This window comes from Staurois parvus, unplaced genomic scaffold (genome assembly GCF_062004578.1).
Source record: "Staurois parvus isolate SC_StPar_1 unplaced genomic scaffold, SC_StPar_1.0 ptg000409l, whole genome shotgun sequence".
Taxonomy (NCBI): domain Eukaryota; kingdom Metazoa; phylum Chordata; class Amphibia; order Anura; family Ranidae; genus Staurois; species Staurois parvus.
Genome location: NW_028318205.1, coordinates 3786603 through 3805791, shown reverse-complemented (window position 1 = coordinate 3805791; position 19189 = coordinate 3786603). Strand labels below are relative to the sequence as shown.

Sequence of the window (19189 nt, the reverse complement as noted above, 5' to 3'; positions counted from 1 at the left end):
AAAATAGAGAATGTTCTATTTTTTGCATACACCCGTACACTGTACTTCTGTTCAATAACGCTGTCATATACAGAGCCATTCATGACAGGCTGTACACTGCACCTGGGCTTTGGGGTCAGAGTTGGGAATTACTCTGAAAGGGCTCAGCACAGTAAGGCCCCTTACACAAGGTACTGATGTTTGAGAAACTACTTTTTTAACATAATTTCAGGCATTTGTTTTGTGCATACAATATATTCTTAGGGAAATTCATTAATATTTATGCTCATATGAGCGTACTTTCATGCAGTTGCGCATATTTGCCCGCACGCAAATTATTGACAAAAAATGCAGATTTTCCTTTTTTTTTTTTTTTAGTGAGGAATACGTAACTGTGTGCACAGGCAAAGGGTAAATAATTGGCTACATTTTACCTCAGTAAAAATGCTGTACTGAGCTTTTTCAAGCTGCAGTGTGCAGGAGGCCTAAGAGTCCTTATCCATCTTCATTGCAAAAGAAAGCATTGTTTCTATCTATTTCAGTCATTTTTATTGTTTTAGGGGACATCGTATGTTAGTGAAAGAGTTGCTTTATCGTGTATCTATGGCCAAAATATGAAATCATATATTTGCACATTATATTGCAAATACTTCTAGCCTATTTCTATTACCCTGAATGATCTTGAAGTTTGAGAACTTATTCTGTGGAGATCCCTACACATCTACTTCCAAAAAACTCTGTGACACGTATTCACTATGTCCTTTGAATAGGCACTGCAGAGGTGCTGAGAGGAGTTTCAGGAGGTACAGTCAGTACAGGAATCACTGCTTGTAGGCAGCAAGGTACCATGGGAGATTTAGTCCATAGAAATCAAAGGAATGGTTGGTTTATGGTAGATGGGGTGGGGGTGAGATAACCCTGCAGGAAGAAATGGAAGAAGAGAGCACTGGCCTAGCGCATTATCCCAGATGACAGTTTATTGAATGAAAGTTAACATATACTCAAAAATAAGATGTGACAAATCGCATAACAAATGACAATCACTGCAAATATGCTCCATATGGCACCAAGGGCCCCAACATAAAAAAGTGACATCCAAGAGCCAAAGAAAGGTTGCCACATTTCGAGGGAAACTCTCTTCCTAAGGAAGGCTATGTGTCACCTAGTTTTCTCACATACACATTCTGAGGGGCCCAGGAGTTTTTGAATGATGTAGAGGAAAAAAGAACCCTTTTTTTAGAATCCTAATAAGTCCTGTTTTTGGTCCTGGGACTTGGAGACTTTGTAGAGTTTTGGATGGGATAAAGTCTCCATTCCTAGATCCATATATTACCTCGTAGGTAGACCTTATTAGTCTCAGCTGTCCACAGGTCTTTATATTTATGAACTGACTGATGCTCAGTGCTCTCTCCATCTCTGCTGTGGCAGTGCTACTGCTGACAAAACACTAAAAATGTACTGACTGTTTGTTTTGGGAAATTCTTTAGGGGGCACGCTGTTACTCAGAAGATGACGAGGGTTTAGTTAGTGTTTTGGATGGGCAGGTGTTTTGTTCTATGAACTTGCTGTACAGACCCGCCTGCATTTGAACAAGGTTTGTTTACAGCCTTGCAGGACAAACCTGCTTGGACCGTTCCTGGGAGTCCTTAGATATATTGTATACTATATATCTTTGGAGAGGGCAAGGTTGGTAAAACAAAAAACAAAAAAACTCCTAAAAAAGGTTAATGAGCCCCAAACCTGGCCAATTCAAACATGTAAAATGCATAATTACAGCATCAGTGCATAGCACAAGACAAAACGATCAGTAGATCCAGAGTTATAGACAGCCAATATTATATGCAAATGTTGGCCTTTCCTGCTAAAACCAAGTTTACCCTGTATTAAAGGTGGTATTGATAGTTACATAGTTATTCTGGCTGAAAAAAGATAAAAGTCCATCTAGTCCAACCCATTAAAAAAGAAAAAAAAAAAAAAAGTTATAATCCTATACCCACAGTTGATCCAGAGGAAGGCAAAAAAAAAAAAAAACCCAGTAAAGCATGATCCAATTTGCTCCTACAGGGAAAAAAAATCCTTCCTGATCCCCTGAGAGACAATCGGGTATTCCCTGGATCAACTTTACTTATAAAATGTTAGTAACCAGTTATATTCTGTGTAACTAGGAAAGAATCCAGGCCTTTTTTAAAGCAATCCACTGAGCTGGCCAAAACCAACTCTTGAGGGGGTCTAGTCCACATTTTCATAGCTCTTACTGTGAAGAAACCTTTCCGTATTTGGAGGTTAAATCTCTTTTCCTCCAGACGTAAAGAGTACCCCTTTGTCCTTTGTGATGACCTCAGGGTGAATAACTCTACACCGAGTTCACTATATGAACCACTGATGTATTTATACATGTTGATCATATCCCCCCTTAATCTCCTCTTCTCAAGTGAGAATAAATTCAGTTCCTCTAATCTTTCCTCATAGCTGAGCTCCTCCATGCCTCTTATCAGTTTGGTTGCCCTTCTCTGTACTTTCTCCAGTTCCCTAATGTACATTTTGTGAATTGGTGCCCAAAATTGAACTGCATATTCCAGATGAGGTCTTACTAATGATTTGTACTGGGGTAATATGATATCTCTCTCTCTGGAGTCTATACAGCTCTTAATACAAGAGAGGATTTTGCTCGCTTTAGAAACAGCAGCTTGGCATTGCATGCCATTATTAAGCTTGTGATCTACCAGAACCCCTAGATCCTTCTCCACTATTGATTCCCTCAGTTGTACCCCCCTAGTATGTATGAAGCATGCATATTCTTAGCCCCCAAGTGCATAACCTTATATTTATCAACATTAAACCTCATTTGCCACATACAGTCAGGTCCATAAATATTGGGACATGGACACAATTCTAACATTTTTGGCTCTATACACCACCACAATGGATTTGAAATAAAACAAACAAGATGTGCTTTAACTGCAGACTGTCAGCTTTAATTTGAGCGTATTTACATCCAAATCAGGTGAACGGTGTAGGAATTACAACAGTTTGCATATGTGCCTCCTACTTGTTAAGGGGCCATAAGTAATGGGACAGAATAATAATCATAACTCAAACTTTCACTTTTTAATACTTGGTTGCAAATCCTTTGCAGTCAATTACAGCCTGAAGTCTGGAATGCATAGACATCACCAGATGCTGGGTTTCATCCCTGGTGATGCTCTGCCAGGCCTCTACTGCAACTGTCTTCAGTTCCTGCTTGTTCTTGGGGCATTTTCCCTTCAGTTTTCTCTTCAGCAAGTGAAATGCATGCTCAATCGGATTCAGGTCAGGTGATTGACTTGGCCATTGCATAACATTCCACTTCTTTCCCTTAAAAAACTCTTTGGTTGCTTTTGCAGTATGCTTTGGGTCATTGTCCATCTGCACTGTGAAGCGGCGTCCAATGAGTTCTGAAGCATTTGGCTGAATATGAGCAGATAATATTGCCCAAAATACTTCAGAATTCATCCTGCTGCTTTTGTCAGCAGTCACATCATCAATAAATACAAGAGAAGCAGTTCCATTGGCAGCCATACATGCCCATGCCATGACACTACCACCACCATGCTTCACTGATGAGTTGGTATGCTTAGGATCATGAGCAGTTCCTTTCCTTCTCCATACTCTTCTCTTCCCATCACTCTGGTACAAGTTGATCTCAGTCTCATCTGTCCATAGGATGTTGTTCCAGAACTGTGAAGGCTTTTTTACATGTCGTTTGGCAAACTCTAATCTGGCCTTCCTGTTTTTGAGGCTCACCAATGGTTTCCATCTTGTGGTGAACCCTCTGTATTCACTCTGGTGAAGTCTTCTCTTGATTGCTGACTTTGACACACATACACCTACCTCCTGGAGAGTGTTCTTGATCTGGCCAACTGTTGTGAAGGGTGTTTTCTTCACCAGGGGATGAATTCTTCAGTCATCCACAACAGTTGTTTTCCGTGGTCTTCCGGGTCTTTTGGTGTTGCTGAGCTCACTGGTGCGTTCCTTCTTTTAAGAATGTTCCAAACAGTTGTTTTGGCCACGCCTAATGTTTTTGCTATCTCTCTGATGGGTTTGTTTTGTTTTTTCAGCCTAATGATGGGTTGCTTCACTGATAGTGACAGCTCTTTGGATCTCATCTTGAGAGTTGACAGCAACGGATTCCAAATGCAAATAGCACACTTGAAATGAACTCTGGACCTTTTATCTGCTTATTGTAATTGGGATAATGAGGGAATAACACACACCTGGCCATGGAACAGCTGAGAAGCCAATTGTCCCATTACTTTTGGTCCCTTAACAAGTGGGAGGCACATATGCAAACTGTTGTAATTCCTACACCATTCACCTGATTTGGATGTAAATACCCTCAAATTAAAGCTGACAGTCTGCAGTTAAAGCACATCTTGTTTGTTTCATTTCAAATCCATTGTGGTGGTGTATAGAGCCAAAAATGTTAGAATTGTGTTGATGTCCCAATATTTATGGACCTGACTGTAGTTGCCCAATTACACAGTGCATTGAGGTCGGCTTGTAAATTGGAGACATCCTGTAAGGACGTTATTCCACTGTACAGCTTGGTGTCATCTGCAAGGACTGAAACATTATTTTTAATCCCAGACCCTATATCATTTATAAATATATTAAAAAGTAAGGGTCCCAACACTGAACCTTGGGGTACACCACTGATGACCCCAGACCATTCAGAGTATGAATCATTAACCACTACTCTCTGAATACGATCTTTTAGCCAGTTTTCTATCCATTTACATATGGATTTTTCCAAGCCTATAGACTTTACCTTCCACATTAGCCATGTGTGGGGAACTGTGTCAAACGCTTCTGCAATATCCAAGTATACCACGTCCACTGCCACCCCTCTGTCCAAGGTTTTGCTCACCTCATAAAAAGAAATCAGATTTGTTTGACAACTTCTGTCTGTCTTTCATGAATCCATGCTGTCTGTTGCTTAAATTATTTTTTCCAGCAAGAACTCATCTATGTGGTCTTTTATTAAACTCTCCAGTATCTTCCCAACTATATTAAACTATGTTAAACTAACAGGTCTATAATTACTTGGTAAAGATTTTGACCCCTTTTAAAATATAGGCACCACATTGGCCTTTACGCCAATCCAGTAGTACTACGCCAGTCATTAGAAAAAATGGAATTTAAAATGAATGATCAATTCTTTATAGACTCTTGGGTGTATGCCATTCAGTCCAGGTGCTTTATTCACCTTTATTCTGTCTAAATATTTCTGGATCATATGTTTTCATATGTTGATTTTCCTACTATCATGAAACTCTGGTATATCCATTGCTAGAAGAGTGCAAGAAAGGCTTCTCTTATAGTCTCGGATGGCACTAGAGGATAGGATAAAGACTCGGAAAAACCCAAACAGAAAATAGTGAACACACAACACAAGGTTTGCAGCAACAGAAGCTCTCCAGAGACCCACAATCTCTATGCCTGCGAACTACCAGGATTGATAGAGTCTGCCTGTCATGGTTTTCTCTAGCCTTTTAGAAAAACTGTCAGGAAACTGGAAGCTATAACATTTGTGTGGCTTGGGACTTTAGAAAAGCAAGGACTAGCTTGCTAGAGGCAAGTTCTTTACCATTATCATGAAATTTAATAGTATTTAAGCACCTGTAGTAGTTTCTAGAGTGTGCGTTTCTGGTTAATTTTATAAGATTATGGCTTAAAAGGCCCATTCACACCTTTTGCTTTTGTATATGTGGGTACCATTCAACAAAGAGAAATCAGCTCCACAGCATGTACTGTATGTTGTGGTGCGCTGCCCGTCTGTTTTTAACAGATATTTCAGTGCACTTCTAACCCATTCAATTGAATAGTCTTCCCCAATTAGATATTCATTATCAACTGTATGAATAGTGCAGAAAAAAAAAACTCGGGACAACCACCACTTTGTAATTGATTTTCTGAGGCCAAGCTATTTTGGGCCAAAGAAAAGCAAGCAGCCTCTCTGAGAGAATTGGTCTTGTAAGGAAGTGACCACCAAGCAGGCTCAAGGTTGACATTTCACTCATTATATATTTTTGTAGCAGAGGCCCTAGAGAATAAAACAGCAGTCACTGTAATTTTAAAAAAAATGTGGATGAATTATAAAAGCACAAAAAACACAATATATAACTAAATTTTTGTAAAATATGGAAGATGATGTTATGCTGAGTAAATAGATACCCAACATGTCATCCTTTAAAACTGTGCACGCTAGCAGAATGGTGCCAAACTACGGTACGTCCCACAAGTTACCAGTTTAGAGTTACAGAGGAGGTCTAGGGCTAGAATTATTGCTTTTGCTCTGATGTTCGGGGCTATACCTCACATGTGTGGTTTGAACATCGTTCACATGTAGGTGTGACCTATGTATGCGTTAATCATTGCGCAAGAACACAGGGGCGCTTTATTTTTTTTCTTAATATTTACTTTTTTTTTTTTTACACTGTCTCTCCGTCCCTTGGGATCACTTTTATTCCTAATCACAAGGAATGTTACCATCTCTTGTGATAGAAATAAGTAGTGACAGGTCCTCTTTAAGGAGAGATCTGGGGTCAATAAAATCCCACATCTCTTCTCTACAATGTAAAGCATTAGATTAAAAAAAAAAAAAAAGCCATGGTGGCAGATGGGCAGGGCCGGTGCTAGACTATTTGCGCCCAAGGCAAGAACAGCTACTTGCGCTACCCCCCCCAAAAAAAGTTAATTTTTTTTTTAAACAGTAAAAAGTATTAAACCAATAAAACATGAATCTGCTAAATTTCTTTTAATGTGCAAAATAAAGTGCCATAAGATGCCACCAGCACCAATATTAAAGACAAAATCAGTGTCAATGATGGACTGTATCTGTGGCTGGCAGTGGCAGGGTCACAGTTGTAGTTAGTGGAGGATGATGGATCCACACTCTGACAGATCCCAGGCTGGAATTCCCCAGGCAATGGGAGGAGATAAAATGCTGGGACAGCAGGCAGCTGAACTGAGCGATCCCACACAGTGACAGATCCAACACAACACACCACCACCAACACTGACACAGATCAGCAGGCCCAGCAGGCAGTAGAAGAGCCAGACATTACCTTCCTCCGCAAGCGCAGCTCTGCCTCTGCTGATGAATCTGAAGAGAAGGGTTGGAACTCCACAGTGATCAGCAGCTGTCAGTGGGTGTATAGTAAGGGACTGAGTCTGAGAGGAACACTAGAAGGAGTGGCAGCTAAGCTGCTACACTGGCCCCAGACACCATGCATCTTTCTTCCTCCCCTCCTCTCAGCTGACGGATCATTCATGACGTGGCAGCGTGCCACACAGAGAGAGTGCCGGCCTGTGCTGTGCTCTAGGCAGCTGCATAGTTTTCCTAGTGGAAGCACTGGCCCTGCATATGTGACTCGTAGTTCAATTATTCACAGAGTCCCACACAGCTGTGTCAATTTCAAAAGTGACAGCAGCTGTGGAGAAGAACCCCATGTGCGGTCACGGCAGGCTGTTCTGCAATATGTTACACCCTAAGAACGGCTGTAACATGTAAAATATTGCAAAAGGTGGAATTAGCCTTTAACTAAGGTCTCAGTAACATGTGTGGACGTGACTTTTAAACACTGCCACAGTTCAGGTAGTACTATGGCCAAACGAAACCTATTCAAGTCAATGAGGCCATGCTGTAGCCTTGTGTAATGCACATGGTTGCTGAGAGGAAGCTCTGCCACCCATGGATGCATGTGTGTGACGTGTATGCGTTAACATGGATGTTGAGGAGAAAACATATGCTTCTGAAAAGCAATTCCTGAGGTAATATTGTTCAGAGAGATGGCAATGAAAGCCATACATGTAAATGAGTTCTAAACAGAGAAAGTGGTGATCTCTCTGCGAGAGGAGCATTAACCACTTACCACCCTTGTAACGCATATGTGGGGGTGGCAAAGAGGGTGGGCTTTAAACGCATACACGTCACACACACGCATCCATGGGTGGCAGAGCTTCCTCTGCAGAGAGTCACAGGTCTTGGTCTCTGCTATTGGGAGGTGCACCACTTTTCTAAACCTAAAAAATGGAGCCAATGATGCTCCTAATTAAATAAAGGGGGCTTAAGACCCCATGTTAATTAGAAGCGAACATTTATTTGTACCATCATGGCTGTGACAGACAGCACAGAGAAGAGAGAGCTGGAGCTGCATGTCTTAATCTCTGTGCCGTCCACATACATCCTTCCCCTTCCCTGCTAGTTCTGCTGCCAGCTCACATCCCGTATACCAGATCACACTTGGTGGGGATCTGCAGCAGGTTTCTGTATTTTATCTGTAATTAGGGGAAGACCTGCACTAGTTTCAATCTTACCCTGAAATAGAAGCTGGGGCAGATAGACTTGAAACAGGTTTATTTATTTAACACTGGTGCAGGAAGCTTACTCAATTCCCTGGGATGATCAGTAGCTCTTGATCCATTTGACTACTGTGACTGCAAATCACAGAGGTCACGTGATCGGCCAAATCTTCCCAATACTCTCCCCCAGCATAAAGACCCTGTCACACATACTAGTTAGTCCTCATGCACACTGGACGTTTTGATAATGCTGGTAACGTTAGCTGTGTAAAGTCAATTTAAAAATGTGAGTTTTTCAGCTTTTTTTTTAACCGTTTTTGCATTAGCATTTAGCTGCAATTTCCCGCTTTTTTCCTGCATTTACGGTTTTTAGCTTTTTTTTACCAAAAAAAAAATTTTTTTTTTTAAAAATCGGCAAAAAAAGTCCACAAACGCTGTTTTTTTTAAGGTTTTTTTCAGCGTTACAGCGTTTTTACAGCTAAAAAAAACTATTCTAGAAACCCACTTGTCCTGGGGTTTTTTTCCAGCCAAAAAACATTGATTACAGTCTATGTGTGCATGGACGCATAGGATAACATGCTGGAGGGTTTACTAGCTGTAGAAAAAAAATGTCAAAAGCTAAAAACAGCAGCTGTAAAAACGTCAAATGTGCATGAGGACTTAGAGGTTCCCAAATTCCCCTTGGCTCTGTGCCCCAGGTGAAGAAGAAAACTGAAATAAAACTGTATTTAAACAGACTGACATAATCAGCCATTGTCACAGCTTGTATCTTTGCTCTGTGAACCGATATACAGTCATGGCCGAAATTGTTGGCACCCTTGATATTTTTCCTGAAAATCAAGTATTTCACACAAAAAAGGTATTGCATTAACACATGTTTTGCTATACACATGTTTATTCCCTTTGTATGTATTGGAACAAATATAAAACAGAGGCAGAAAAGCAAATATGACATAATGTCACACAAAACCCCAAAAATGGGCTGGACAAAAGTATTGGCACCCTTAACTTAATATTTGGTTGCACACCCTTTGGAAAACATAACTGAAATCAGTCGCTTCCTATAACCATCAATAAGCTTCTGACACCTCTCACCCGGAATTTTGGACCACTCTTCCTTTGCAAACAGCTCCAGGTCTCTCTTATTGGAAGGACACCTTTTCCCAACAGCAATTTTAAGATCTCTCCACAGGTGTTCAATGGGATTTAGATCTGGGCTCATTGCTGGCCACTTCAGAACTCTCCAGCGCTTCTTTGCCATCCATTTCTGAGTGCTTTTTGACGTATGTTTGGGGTCATTGTCCTGCTGGAAGACCCAGGATCTTGGACGCAAACCCAGCTTTCTGACACTGGGCCCTACAGTGCGACCCAAAATCCTTTGGTAATCCTCAGATTTCATGATGCCTTGCACACAGTCAAGGCACCCAGTGCCAGAGGCAGCAAAACAACCCCAAAACATCATTGAACCTCCACCATATTTTACCGTAGGTACTGTGTTTTGTTCTTTGTAGGCCTCATTCCGTTTTCGGTAAACAGTAGAATGATGTGCTTTACCGAAAAGCTCTATCTTGGTCTCATCTGTCCACAAGACGTTTTCCCAGAAGGCTTTTGGCTTACTCAAGTACATTTTGGCAAACTGTAGTCTTGCTTTTTTATGTCTCTGTGTCAGCAGTGGGGTCCTCCTGGGTCTCCTGCCATAGCGTTTCATTTCATTTAAATGTCGACGGATAGTTCGCGCTGACACTGATGCTCCCTGAGCCTGCAGGACAGCTTGAATGTCTTTGGAACATGTTTGGGGCTGCTTATCCACCATCCGGACTATTCTGCGTTGCAATCTTTCATCAATTTTCCTCATCCGTCCACGACCAGGGAGATTAGCTACAGTGCCATGGGTTGCAAACTTCTTGATAATGTTGCGCACTGTGGACAAAGGCAAATCTAGTTCTCTGGAGATGGACTTGTAACCTTGAGATTGTTGATATTTTGCCACAATTTTGGTTCTCAGGTCCTCAGACAGTTCTCGTCTCCTCTTTCTGTTGTCCATGCTTAGTGTGGCACAGACAGACACACAATGCAAAGGTTAAGTGAACGTCTCTCCTTTTTATCTGCTTTCAGGTGTGATTTCTATATTGCCCACACCTGTTACTTGCCCCAGGTGAGTTTACAGGAGCATCACATGCTTGTAACATTCTTATTTATCCGCAGTTGTGAAAGGGTGCCAATACTTTTGTCCAGCCCATTTTTGGAGGTTTGTGTGACATTATGTCGAATTTGCTTTCTTTCCTCCCTTTTTTTGTTTTGTCCCAATACACACAAAGGGAATAAACATGTGTATAGCAAAACATGTGTTAATGCAATACGTTTCGTGAGAAATACATGATTTCCTGGAGAAATATCAAGGGTGCCAACAATTTCGGCCATGACTGTATATGGTATGGCTCAGTAAACCATATACAGACAAGCAGCTTTTTTGTTGTGGTCTTTTATTCAAAAGCTCCACTTAACATGCTGAATGGGTTAATACAAAAGTGGGTGGACAGGATTACACATTCTTTGACATCTAAAACAATTCACTTACTGTATGTGTATTTCACAGGTGTATTTAGTTTGCTTGGTGTTGGACTTTAAATATTTAGTTTAGTGGATTGTACAGTTTCTGGTATATTATCCAAAACATTGAAAAATCATGTAAAAAAAACAGCATAAACATAAGATATGGGATACTGTCAGCTTACCTCTGCGCCCCGGATAAACATGTGGGTAATATTCATAGTAAAGGTCAGGCTGGTCTAGGTTTTTAAAAGCTTCAAACTCCATTTCAGCGTTTGGAAAAAGGCCTAGCTTCACCAACAAAGACAGCCGCAGGAACCAGAGCTGGAGCACACAACAAACAAGGTTATCGCTTTGTTAGTTTGCTCTAATAACCCACATCTTCTGTGAGCCTATCGCTGACATTAATATATCTAATACACACTGGAATGCGGTACTTACAGAAGCTCCTGAAATAAAAACAGGAAGATGTAGAGTTGGAGCATTTTACAAAATCTTTCACTAAAAAGGTTTACAAAAGATGCACAAATCAGACTTTCACCTGCAGCCTCTTCTTCTGTTTTAATATAGCTATCCACAGATGCATGCAAGATCTGGATATTTAATTGCAATGTAAATCCAATGCTTTGTTAATTACCTTAGCTAAAAGCCCAGCTATACACAAAAAAAATCAGGTAGTGCAGGAAAAAGTTTACATCTCTGTCACGTTTTATTGCTGTCAGTGTCTTTCCGTAACTTCCAGTCCCTGTCATCTGGACATAATGTGGAGTGGAGAAGGGTTAGAACCTCTACCAGGTTCTTACTGCCTGAAGACCTGCACAGCTAGGCAATGGCCACCATGGCTTAGCTTCTTTCACACTGGCTGGCAGGGATGATCTGTGTTTTTATCACTTCTCGACTGCAGACCTAAAAGCGGACATGGTGCAGCTTAGATGAGTATATGCTGACATAGCTGCAATGCTTTGCATTGCCGTGTAACAATTTTAAATGCTGTTAAATTCACTCTTCCATGTAAGTGAATGGGGTCGTGTTGCAACCATGTGCCAAAAGCTTGGCCTGTAATGAAAAGGTTCTGCTCAGGAAAAAAAAAAAAAAAAAAGGAAGGCACCAGGAGGGTGTAACATCACCTCCTGAATGCCTACAAACCTCCTTTCACCTGAAAAGTGGTGATCTACTTCAGATCACTTTTCAGGTGGGTGGTAAACAATGCCGCTAGTATGAAGGGCACCTATAATTGCTTAAAACACACTTAACATAAAGGGCTTTTTCACACCTGAGCTGTGTTGATATGTGCAGGTCAATGCAGGCTCAACACCAGGGCACATAGAATACATCAGTTTTCCATATGCCCTGTTCCCAACAAAACGCTGCTTTAAAGGTGGGTTGTGGCAGTTTTTTTTTTTTCAAAAGACCAATGGAAGTTCACACCAGCCTGCACTTTAAAAAACGGGTTCTAGCTAGTGTGAACAAGCTCTTAGAGTGCATCAATGTTCAAAATTTTAAATTATATATTAATTTCTATGATTTCAATAATTTTAGCTTACTCCTATTAATCTGAACAATCATGAAATGTGTAAACTTACTTTGTGATGAATCCCACACATTTACTTTGAATTTCTGTGAGACGTAGTCACTATGCCCTGTGAGTAGGCACGGCTGTGTCACATTTCACAGAGCCTGCCTTCTGATATACAGAGGAACTGAGAGGAGTTTCAAGAGGTGGAGTCACTATTGGAATCACTATTTGACGGCAGGAAGTACCATGGTATATGTAGTCCCCAGAATTTAACCACTTTCTGCCCACCCACAGTGCAACTACTGCAGACAGGCAGCAAAGCCAGGCTAAGCAATTTACCCATATGCCTCAGCCTTTCTTCCAGGTTTAGTGCACACACCCCCTGCTGATCCGTGCTATGATTGGACACTGCACAGGTTTGTCAGTAGCTTTCAGCCAATAATTTTGGCTATAAACTTGCTAATCGGCCAGGGCTAATCACAGTACAGAGTTCTGTGATGACAAAACACACAAAACGCTGTACACAGAAAAAAGCAATGTGTTTATTCTCCCTGGAAATCTGTAAATAAAATCAGCAAAGATTGCACTTGTAAGGTGAACAGTTAACCCCTTGATTGCCCCTTGATAACCCTTTCCCACCCAGTGTAATTAGTACAGTGTATAGTATTATATCTGATCACTATATTAGTGTCACTAGCAATGTCAGTGTCAGTTAGTTATTGTCCCTGCCAGCCAGTGTCTTTTCACGCTAGATTGCCCGCCATACTATCACAGCCACACTAAGTCACTGACCACTGCCATTATTAGTATAGCGTTTATAGGTGCATAAATTCCAGTATATATGGTATAGTTTGCAGATGTTATTACAAAAAACAACACATATTGGAAAATTAAAATAGGATTTTTTTTTTGTATATGTTTTATAACAGAATGCAGAAAATATTCTGTTTATATAAAAAAAAAACCCAGTGGTGATCAAAGACCACCAAAAGAAAGCTCTATTGGTGTGAAAAAATAACATAGATTTTGTTTGGTTACAGTGTTGCATGACTGAGCAGTTGCCAGTTAAAGTAGCACTGAATAGCAAAAAATGCCCTGTTCATGAAGGGGGTAAAACCATCCGGAGGTCAAGTGGATAAAGTAAACAGCAGAGGAGATGCTGCAAAGCATACAGGGAATCCAGGGAGTTGTGAAAAGAGATTGCCAGCAGACAGGCAGAACTCACAAAATGAAAGGAGATATTTCAAGTAAGCTTACATTAAATTGTCAAAAATGACTATTGTTTGTGCTGCTATTGCAATGCTGATGTTATGAAATAAAAGTGTGTGCTGTGACCATAGAACGCCTTTCAACTGCTGAAAGAGGTACTGTAGCTCTGTAAGCAAGCATTTTGGGCAAAGTATATCAAAAAGATGAATAAAATGTTTGAAACAGAAAAAAATCTTTAAATACTGTATATACATTTTTGCAATATATGCACATTTTCCATGTTTATTCCTGATGCAGTTCAGAATAGACGTCAAGAATCCAGTGAGCTTCTAGCCTTAAATTTGGGCCCACACAATATGTGTAGCTAAAGGACTTTTGGGAGATAAAGTTCTGGGGGCACTCCTACATCAGCAGGAATTGAGCTCCAAGCTGATGCACCTACAATAAATTCACAATCCTGGTGATGATCTCACAGGGAGTAAAAAAAAGCTGTTACCCACTATGGGAACAAGCTAAATGAAAAAAATTATGTTGGCACAAGTTTTAGAAGGGGAAAGGGAGGTTTAAAAGGTAAATCTGGGACATGCCACTATAAATACCTCAAAAACTAAAAATTTTTAGTTACAAATTTAAAATAAACTCTGTAAATATGCCCCACCACCTGACTTCCACACCAACTTTCCTAATGTAGGGACATTGCCCAAATGTTAAGAAATGTAATTTTAGATGCAAGTTGAGCCTGCCTCGGACCAATACCAGGTCTTCATCCCCTGCACTCCTATCTTGCACTACAGTCTGAAGCATGTGCTAGTCAGTCAGGCATTGCCAATATAAAGCACTTTCACACTATTGCGGTGCGGTTTTCCAGCACCACTGGTGCAGCGCAGCTTACTTTTTGAGTTTTGAGCAGGTTAGCTGCGCTTTCCCATAGAATGATATTGTTTCCCGCTTGTTTGGTGCACTATCTGAACATGCATCAAAACATCTGCATTTTGCATCTTTGTTGTGCTTTCAGAAAACCCACCAAACATGCAGAACACAAGGGAAAGCGCAACTGATGCGCTCCAGACATGCAGGGCACCTGCAGTGTGGTAAAAAAAAAAACCTACCCCAGTAGTGTGAAAGTGGGCATAATCTACAGATTAACCCAGGAGATAGCTGGACTGCAAACAAAAAATAGAGCTGTAAATGGAGAACACTATGCAGGTCCCAGACAAGGCCGGCAGTTTAAAAAGTACATTTTCTTAACAACTGAAAATTGTCATTACATTATTAAATTTGCTGAACATGATGGGAGGGGGAGGTCTAAATTTAGAAAGTGTACTTGAATGTAGATTTACCCTTTAAGTCACCCAGAGAGTGGAAAACTCACCTGTAAAGAATCTGTGGTGTGATTGGTTGGCTGACCGCTCTTCCCATAACCTTGTCCATGGGCCGTCAGAAGCCGTCCACTCAGGTCAACTGCTGCCCGCCAGTTCTTGCTGTTCTGTTGAAAGAGAACAGGTGAAGGTAACTAACAAATGGTGCCAATAAAGTGCTCCGCTGGTTAATTTGCTTGAAGCGGCTCAATCCAGCCATCAGTAATGATGACAAGGTCAGTAAAGATGGCCAGAGAAGCCGGAGATGTCATTTGTCAAAGCAGTGCGTATAATTAGGTGGTAAGTGAAGCCAAGCATGAGGCTCTGTTTATGACAAACAAAAAACACTTAAAATATTACAAACAAATCTCTCTTCATTTGCAGGCATGCAAATAGCACACAATCTACTGTGGGTTAAAATATGCACACACTGCGTATATAATTGTCAACTTTTTGCTTCTTGTGCTTGCTGTCTAAAAGGTTTGAGGTTATCGAGAGAAGGAATAAACCAAACAAAGCTTTTAAAAATCTGAGTCGATTTTAACACTTGGTACTTGGAACACACAAAGAATAAAAAAAAAAAAATATATATATATATTATATATATATATATACATACATACATACATACATATACATATATATATATATATATATATATATATATATATATATATATATATATATATATGCATACATATACATATATACATACATATACATCTATTTCCAGAGCAGCCTGTATTTCTTTTGAGGTTGTCTGTGGGTTTTTCTTTGAATCCCTAACAATTCTTCTGTCAGTTATGGCTGCAATCTTTCTTGGTCTACCTGACCTTGGCATCAAGAGATCCCCAAAATTCCACTTCTTAATAAGTGATTTAACAGTACTGATTAGCATATTCAAGGTTTTGGACATCTTTTTATGTCCTTTTCCATCTTTATAAAATTCCATTACCTTGTTACGCAGGACTTTTCTGATCCCCATGGCTCAGTATCTAGCCTAGTCAGTGCTTCCACGTAAGAGCTAACAAACTCATTGACTATTTATACACTGACATTAATTGCAATTTAAAAAGCCACAGATGTGGGACATTAACCTCTAATTGGCATTTTAACCCGTGTATGTCACCTTGTGTGCCTGTACCAAGGCCAAACATTCCAGGGTATGTAAACTTTTGATCATGGCCATTTGGGTGATTTCTGTTATCATTATGATTTAAAAAGGAGCCAAACAACTACTTAATAAATGTCTTCATATGATCATCATCCTTCAATAAAAGAGCATTTTTTGGCATGATCAGTCATATTTTCAATACCAATGCCAAAATTTCACAATTTCTACCAGGGTATGTAAACTTTTGAGCAAAACTGTATATGGACCTACCTGTATATACACATACAAACACAAAATTGTAATAATAAGCAGCTGCATACCAGGTAATATTATAAAATTACATTTACTTGTCCACTACAAAGCAGCTCCTTGCCACCAAAAAATGATTACCTTAAAGCAGAACAAAAACTTCTTGCTGCCGATTCCCTACCTTCACTGAATATGTCATCCATCTTCTGGTTCACTCAGTAATTGTTCTGAAATAGCCTTTTCATTTTCAAATAAAACTATTAATTCTCTTTGGTTTCCTGTTTCTAAGACCAGTGGATATTATGCCTCCTATTCCCCCAGCCTCTGGTCTTGGTACATCCCTTCTGTAGTTCTTTCTCCAGAAAGCAGTGATGTAATTCAGCCCTACTTGCAATGGTGGGTGGATCGAGACTCTCAGACACATTTAGCATGTATCAGGGCTGTAGATATTTTTTTTTTCTAGGGGGGGTGTTCAGCTCACAGCTGAGCTGCATTTTTACAGCTCCCCCCCAACCAACTTATCCCCCTTGAAGGAAGGCAGGGGTGGGTGGAAGAAAGGGGTGGGTGAAAGAAAGAAAGAAAGGGAGGAATGGGTGGGTGGGTGGAAGGAAGGGAGGAATGGGTGGAAGGAAGAGAGGAATGGGTGGAAGGAAGAGAGGAATGGGTGGAAGGAAGAGAGGAATGGGTGGGTGGAAGAAAGGGGAGAAAGGAAGGTAGGGGTGAAAGGAAGGGGAGGGAGGGGTGGGTGGGTGGAAGGGAGGGAGGGAGGGGTGGGAGGGAGGGAGGGAGGGGTGGGTGGAAGGAAGGTTAGATCAGACTCCCAATGATTCCTTCAGAAGCATCAGAGCTGTCGGCTGCTCTGTGTTCAATTTCCCACCCACACATCCTCTGAAGCTGCACAGACTCTCTCTCTTCTCCTATTGGTGCGGAGGAAGGAGGGAGCAGCTGGGCAGTGAGAAGAACATAGCGGCGGAAACAGCGGCGGTGGGAGGGAGAGAGGTGGGGGGCAGAAAGAAAACTGAACCATTCTGTGTAGCGGGGGGAGCGGTGACAGGCAGTGATCTCCTGTATGGCTTTCAATGAACCAGCTGGAAGCCATTTCGCCTCCTCTCCCTCCTGCAGCTTCCTCATTGAAAGCCATACAGGAGATCGGTGCTTGTCACTGCCCCCAACACCACCCCACCCACACACCCCTAGTACCGGCACTGCTCGCCACCCTCACCTTATTTCCACTTACGGGCTAGTGGACATTTTGAGGGCTGCAGCCTGAAGGGATGGTTGGCAACTCTCCTTGGGGAGGGGGGTTCAGACCCCCCTACCTTATCTATGCCCTGCTGTGTACATACCTAGTGTACCCGTCCACATTCACTACATTCCCTGTGGTAGATGGGAACTGTAGTTTACTTTTAGTGCAGAGAGAGAAGGAAAGTATATGATGTAATCCCTGCTGTTACACCTCCTCCTTGGCAGGGCAGATGCTTTTATCTTTTGAATTACAGAAATGAGGTCATGAAAATCAGTTAGACTTTTCTCCTAAGTGGAAAGGATTTTCAAAATTGTATTAACTGTTTAGTGTTTTGTGCAGAGAGGTTTACTAATGGGTGATTTTTTCTTATTCCGGAGTTCTTCTTTAGGCCTAGATTCACACTGTGAACCACATGTAAATTGCACAGGAATCACACTGCATTCTTGTACAAAGTTCATGCAATTCTATGCAGTGCAACTTGAGTCATTCATTTTGAATGGCTCAAATCACACCATATCTGCATCAAAACGGTGCAGGCACCTCTTTTTTTTTTATTTTGTTAATTTTTACTGGAACTAAACTGCATGGGTGTTTATACACATGCAATCCGGTTTAGGCAAAAGCACTGAGTTTGTAATCTGCTTTTGGGGTGTCATTAACTTTCCATTGACATCTGTAGCAGATTGCAGAGCACTGAACATACAGGTGATCAATATCAGAGAGGAAAAACAAAAGAAAAAAAAACAAAACATCTTTTCCACAAAAAAAGAGCAGAAATGAAATAACTTTCATTTTATAGTGTGCAGGAACTCAGCATTTTCCACAGACACCGCTAATAGTACCTGTGCGCCATTCCTCCCCAGAAACAAAGACTCAAAGGGGGCCATTAACGCTACATGTGACACCATTAAAGTGATTAAAACGTCCTCCTCCACCAGTTATGACATTCTTCTCCATCATAAATTACACTGCTACAGCACATTGGCACAGCTTTGGAAAATGCATTTATTAACCCCTGATAGGGATGCTCTTGTCTGCAGAAAGGAGAGCACTGAGCCTCTCTCTCCATTATACCATTAAAAGCTTTTTTAGCAGTTGGCTTGAACTGCCCATTGCCTGCTCGGCTCCAACCCAACAATTGACCCTTTTATGTTTGACAGATACATCCATGGGTGATTAGCAAGTGATCCTGCATAGAATTTTGCATCTAAAAGCTTTAAAGTGTAGATATGGCTTCCTGGCTAAATGTATCAAGTAGTGATGTTACGCTTTGATTTTTTCCCAGTTTCAAAAGTATAATATTTTACATTTGTAGTGGAGAGATTTTTGTGGCCAAGGCGATTTTCATCCAACGTGTGCTTTGCAAGTCATGGCAAGTGATGTTTTTGCTTCCTAGGGAACAGGCCGCATGATACTGCTTGCATACACTATTTTATGATTAGTCATGCACAGACCCAAAAAAAAAAAAAAAAAATTTATATATATATATATATATATATATATATATATATATATATATATATATATATATAAACCTGGTATGAAGTTTGGTCTTCATTGTTTGAATTACTGTACAGATCCTTTCTGGTCTCACACATGATTTCCTTTACATAAGGTCAGCTGCC

General features: G+C 40.8%; 1 protein-coding gene across 1 annotated transcript in view; it reads right to left on the bottom strand.

Annotated features, from left to right (window-relative positions):
- TRAPPC12 (trafficking protein particle complex subunit 12) overlaps positions 1–19189 on the bottom strand; it is a 185985-nt gene that overhangs the window by 126204 nt on the left and 40592 nt on the right. The window contains exons 4-5 of the mRNA XM_089686734.1: positions 14970–15083; positions 11058–11196 (exon numbers count right to left, since the gene is read on the bottom strand). Of these exons, the coding sequence (XP_089542860.1) occupies positions 11058–11196; positions 14970–15083 (253 nt within the window). The remainder of the gene's footprint in view (positions 1–11057; positions 11197–14969; positions 15084–19189) is intronic.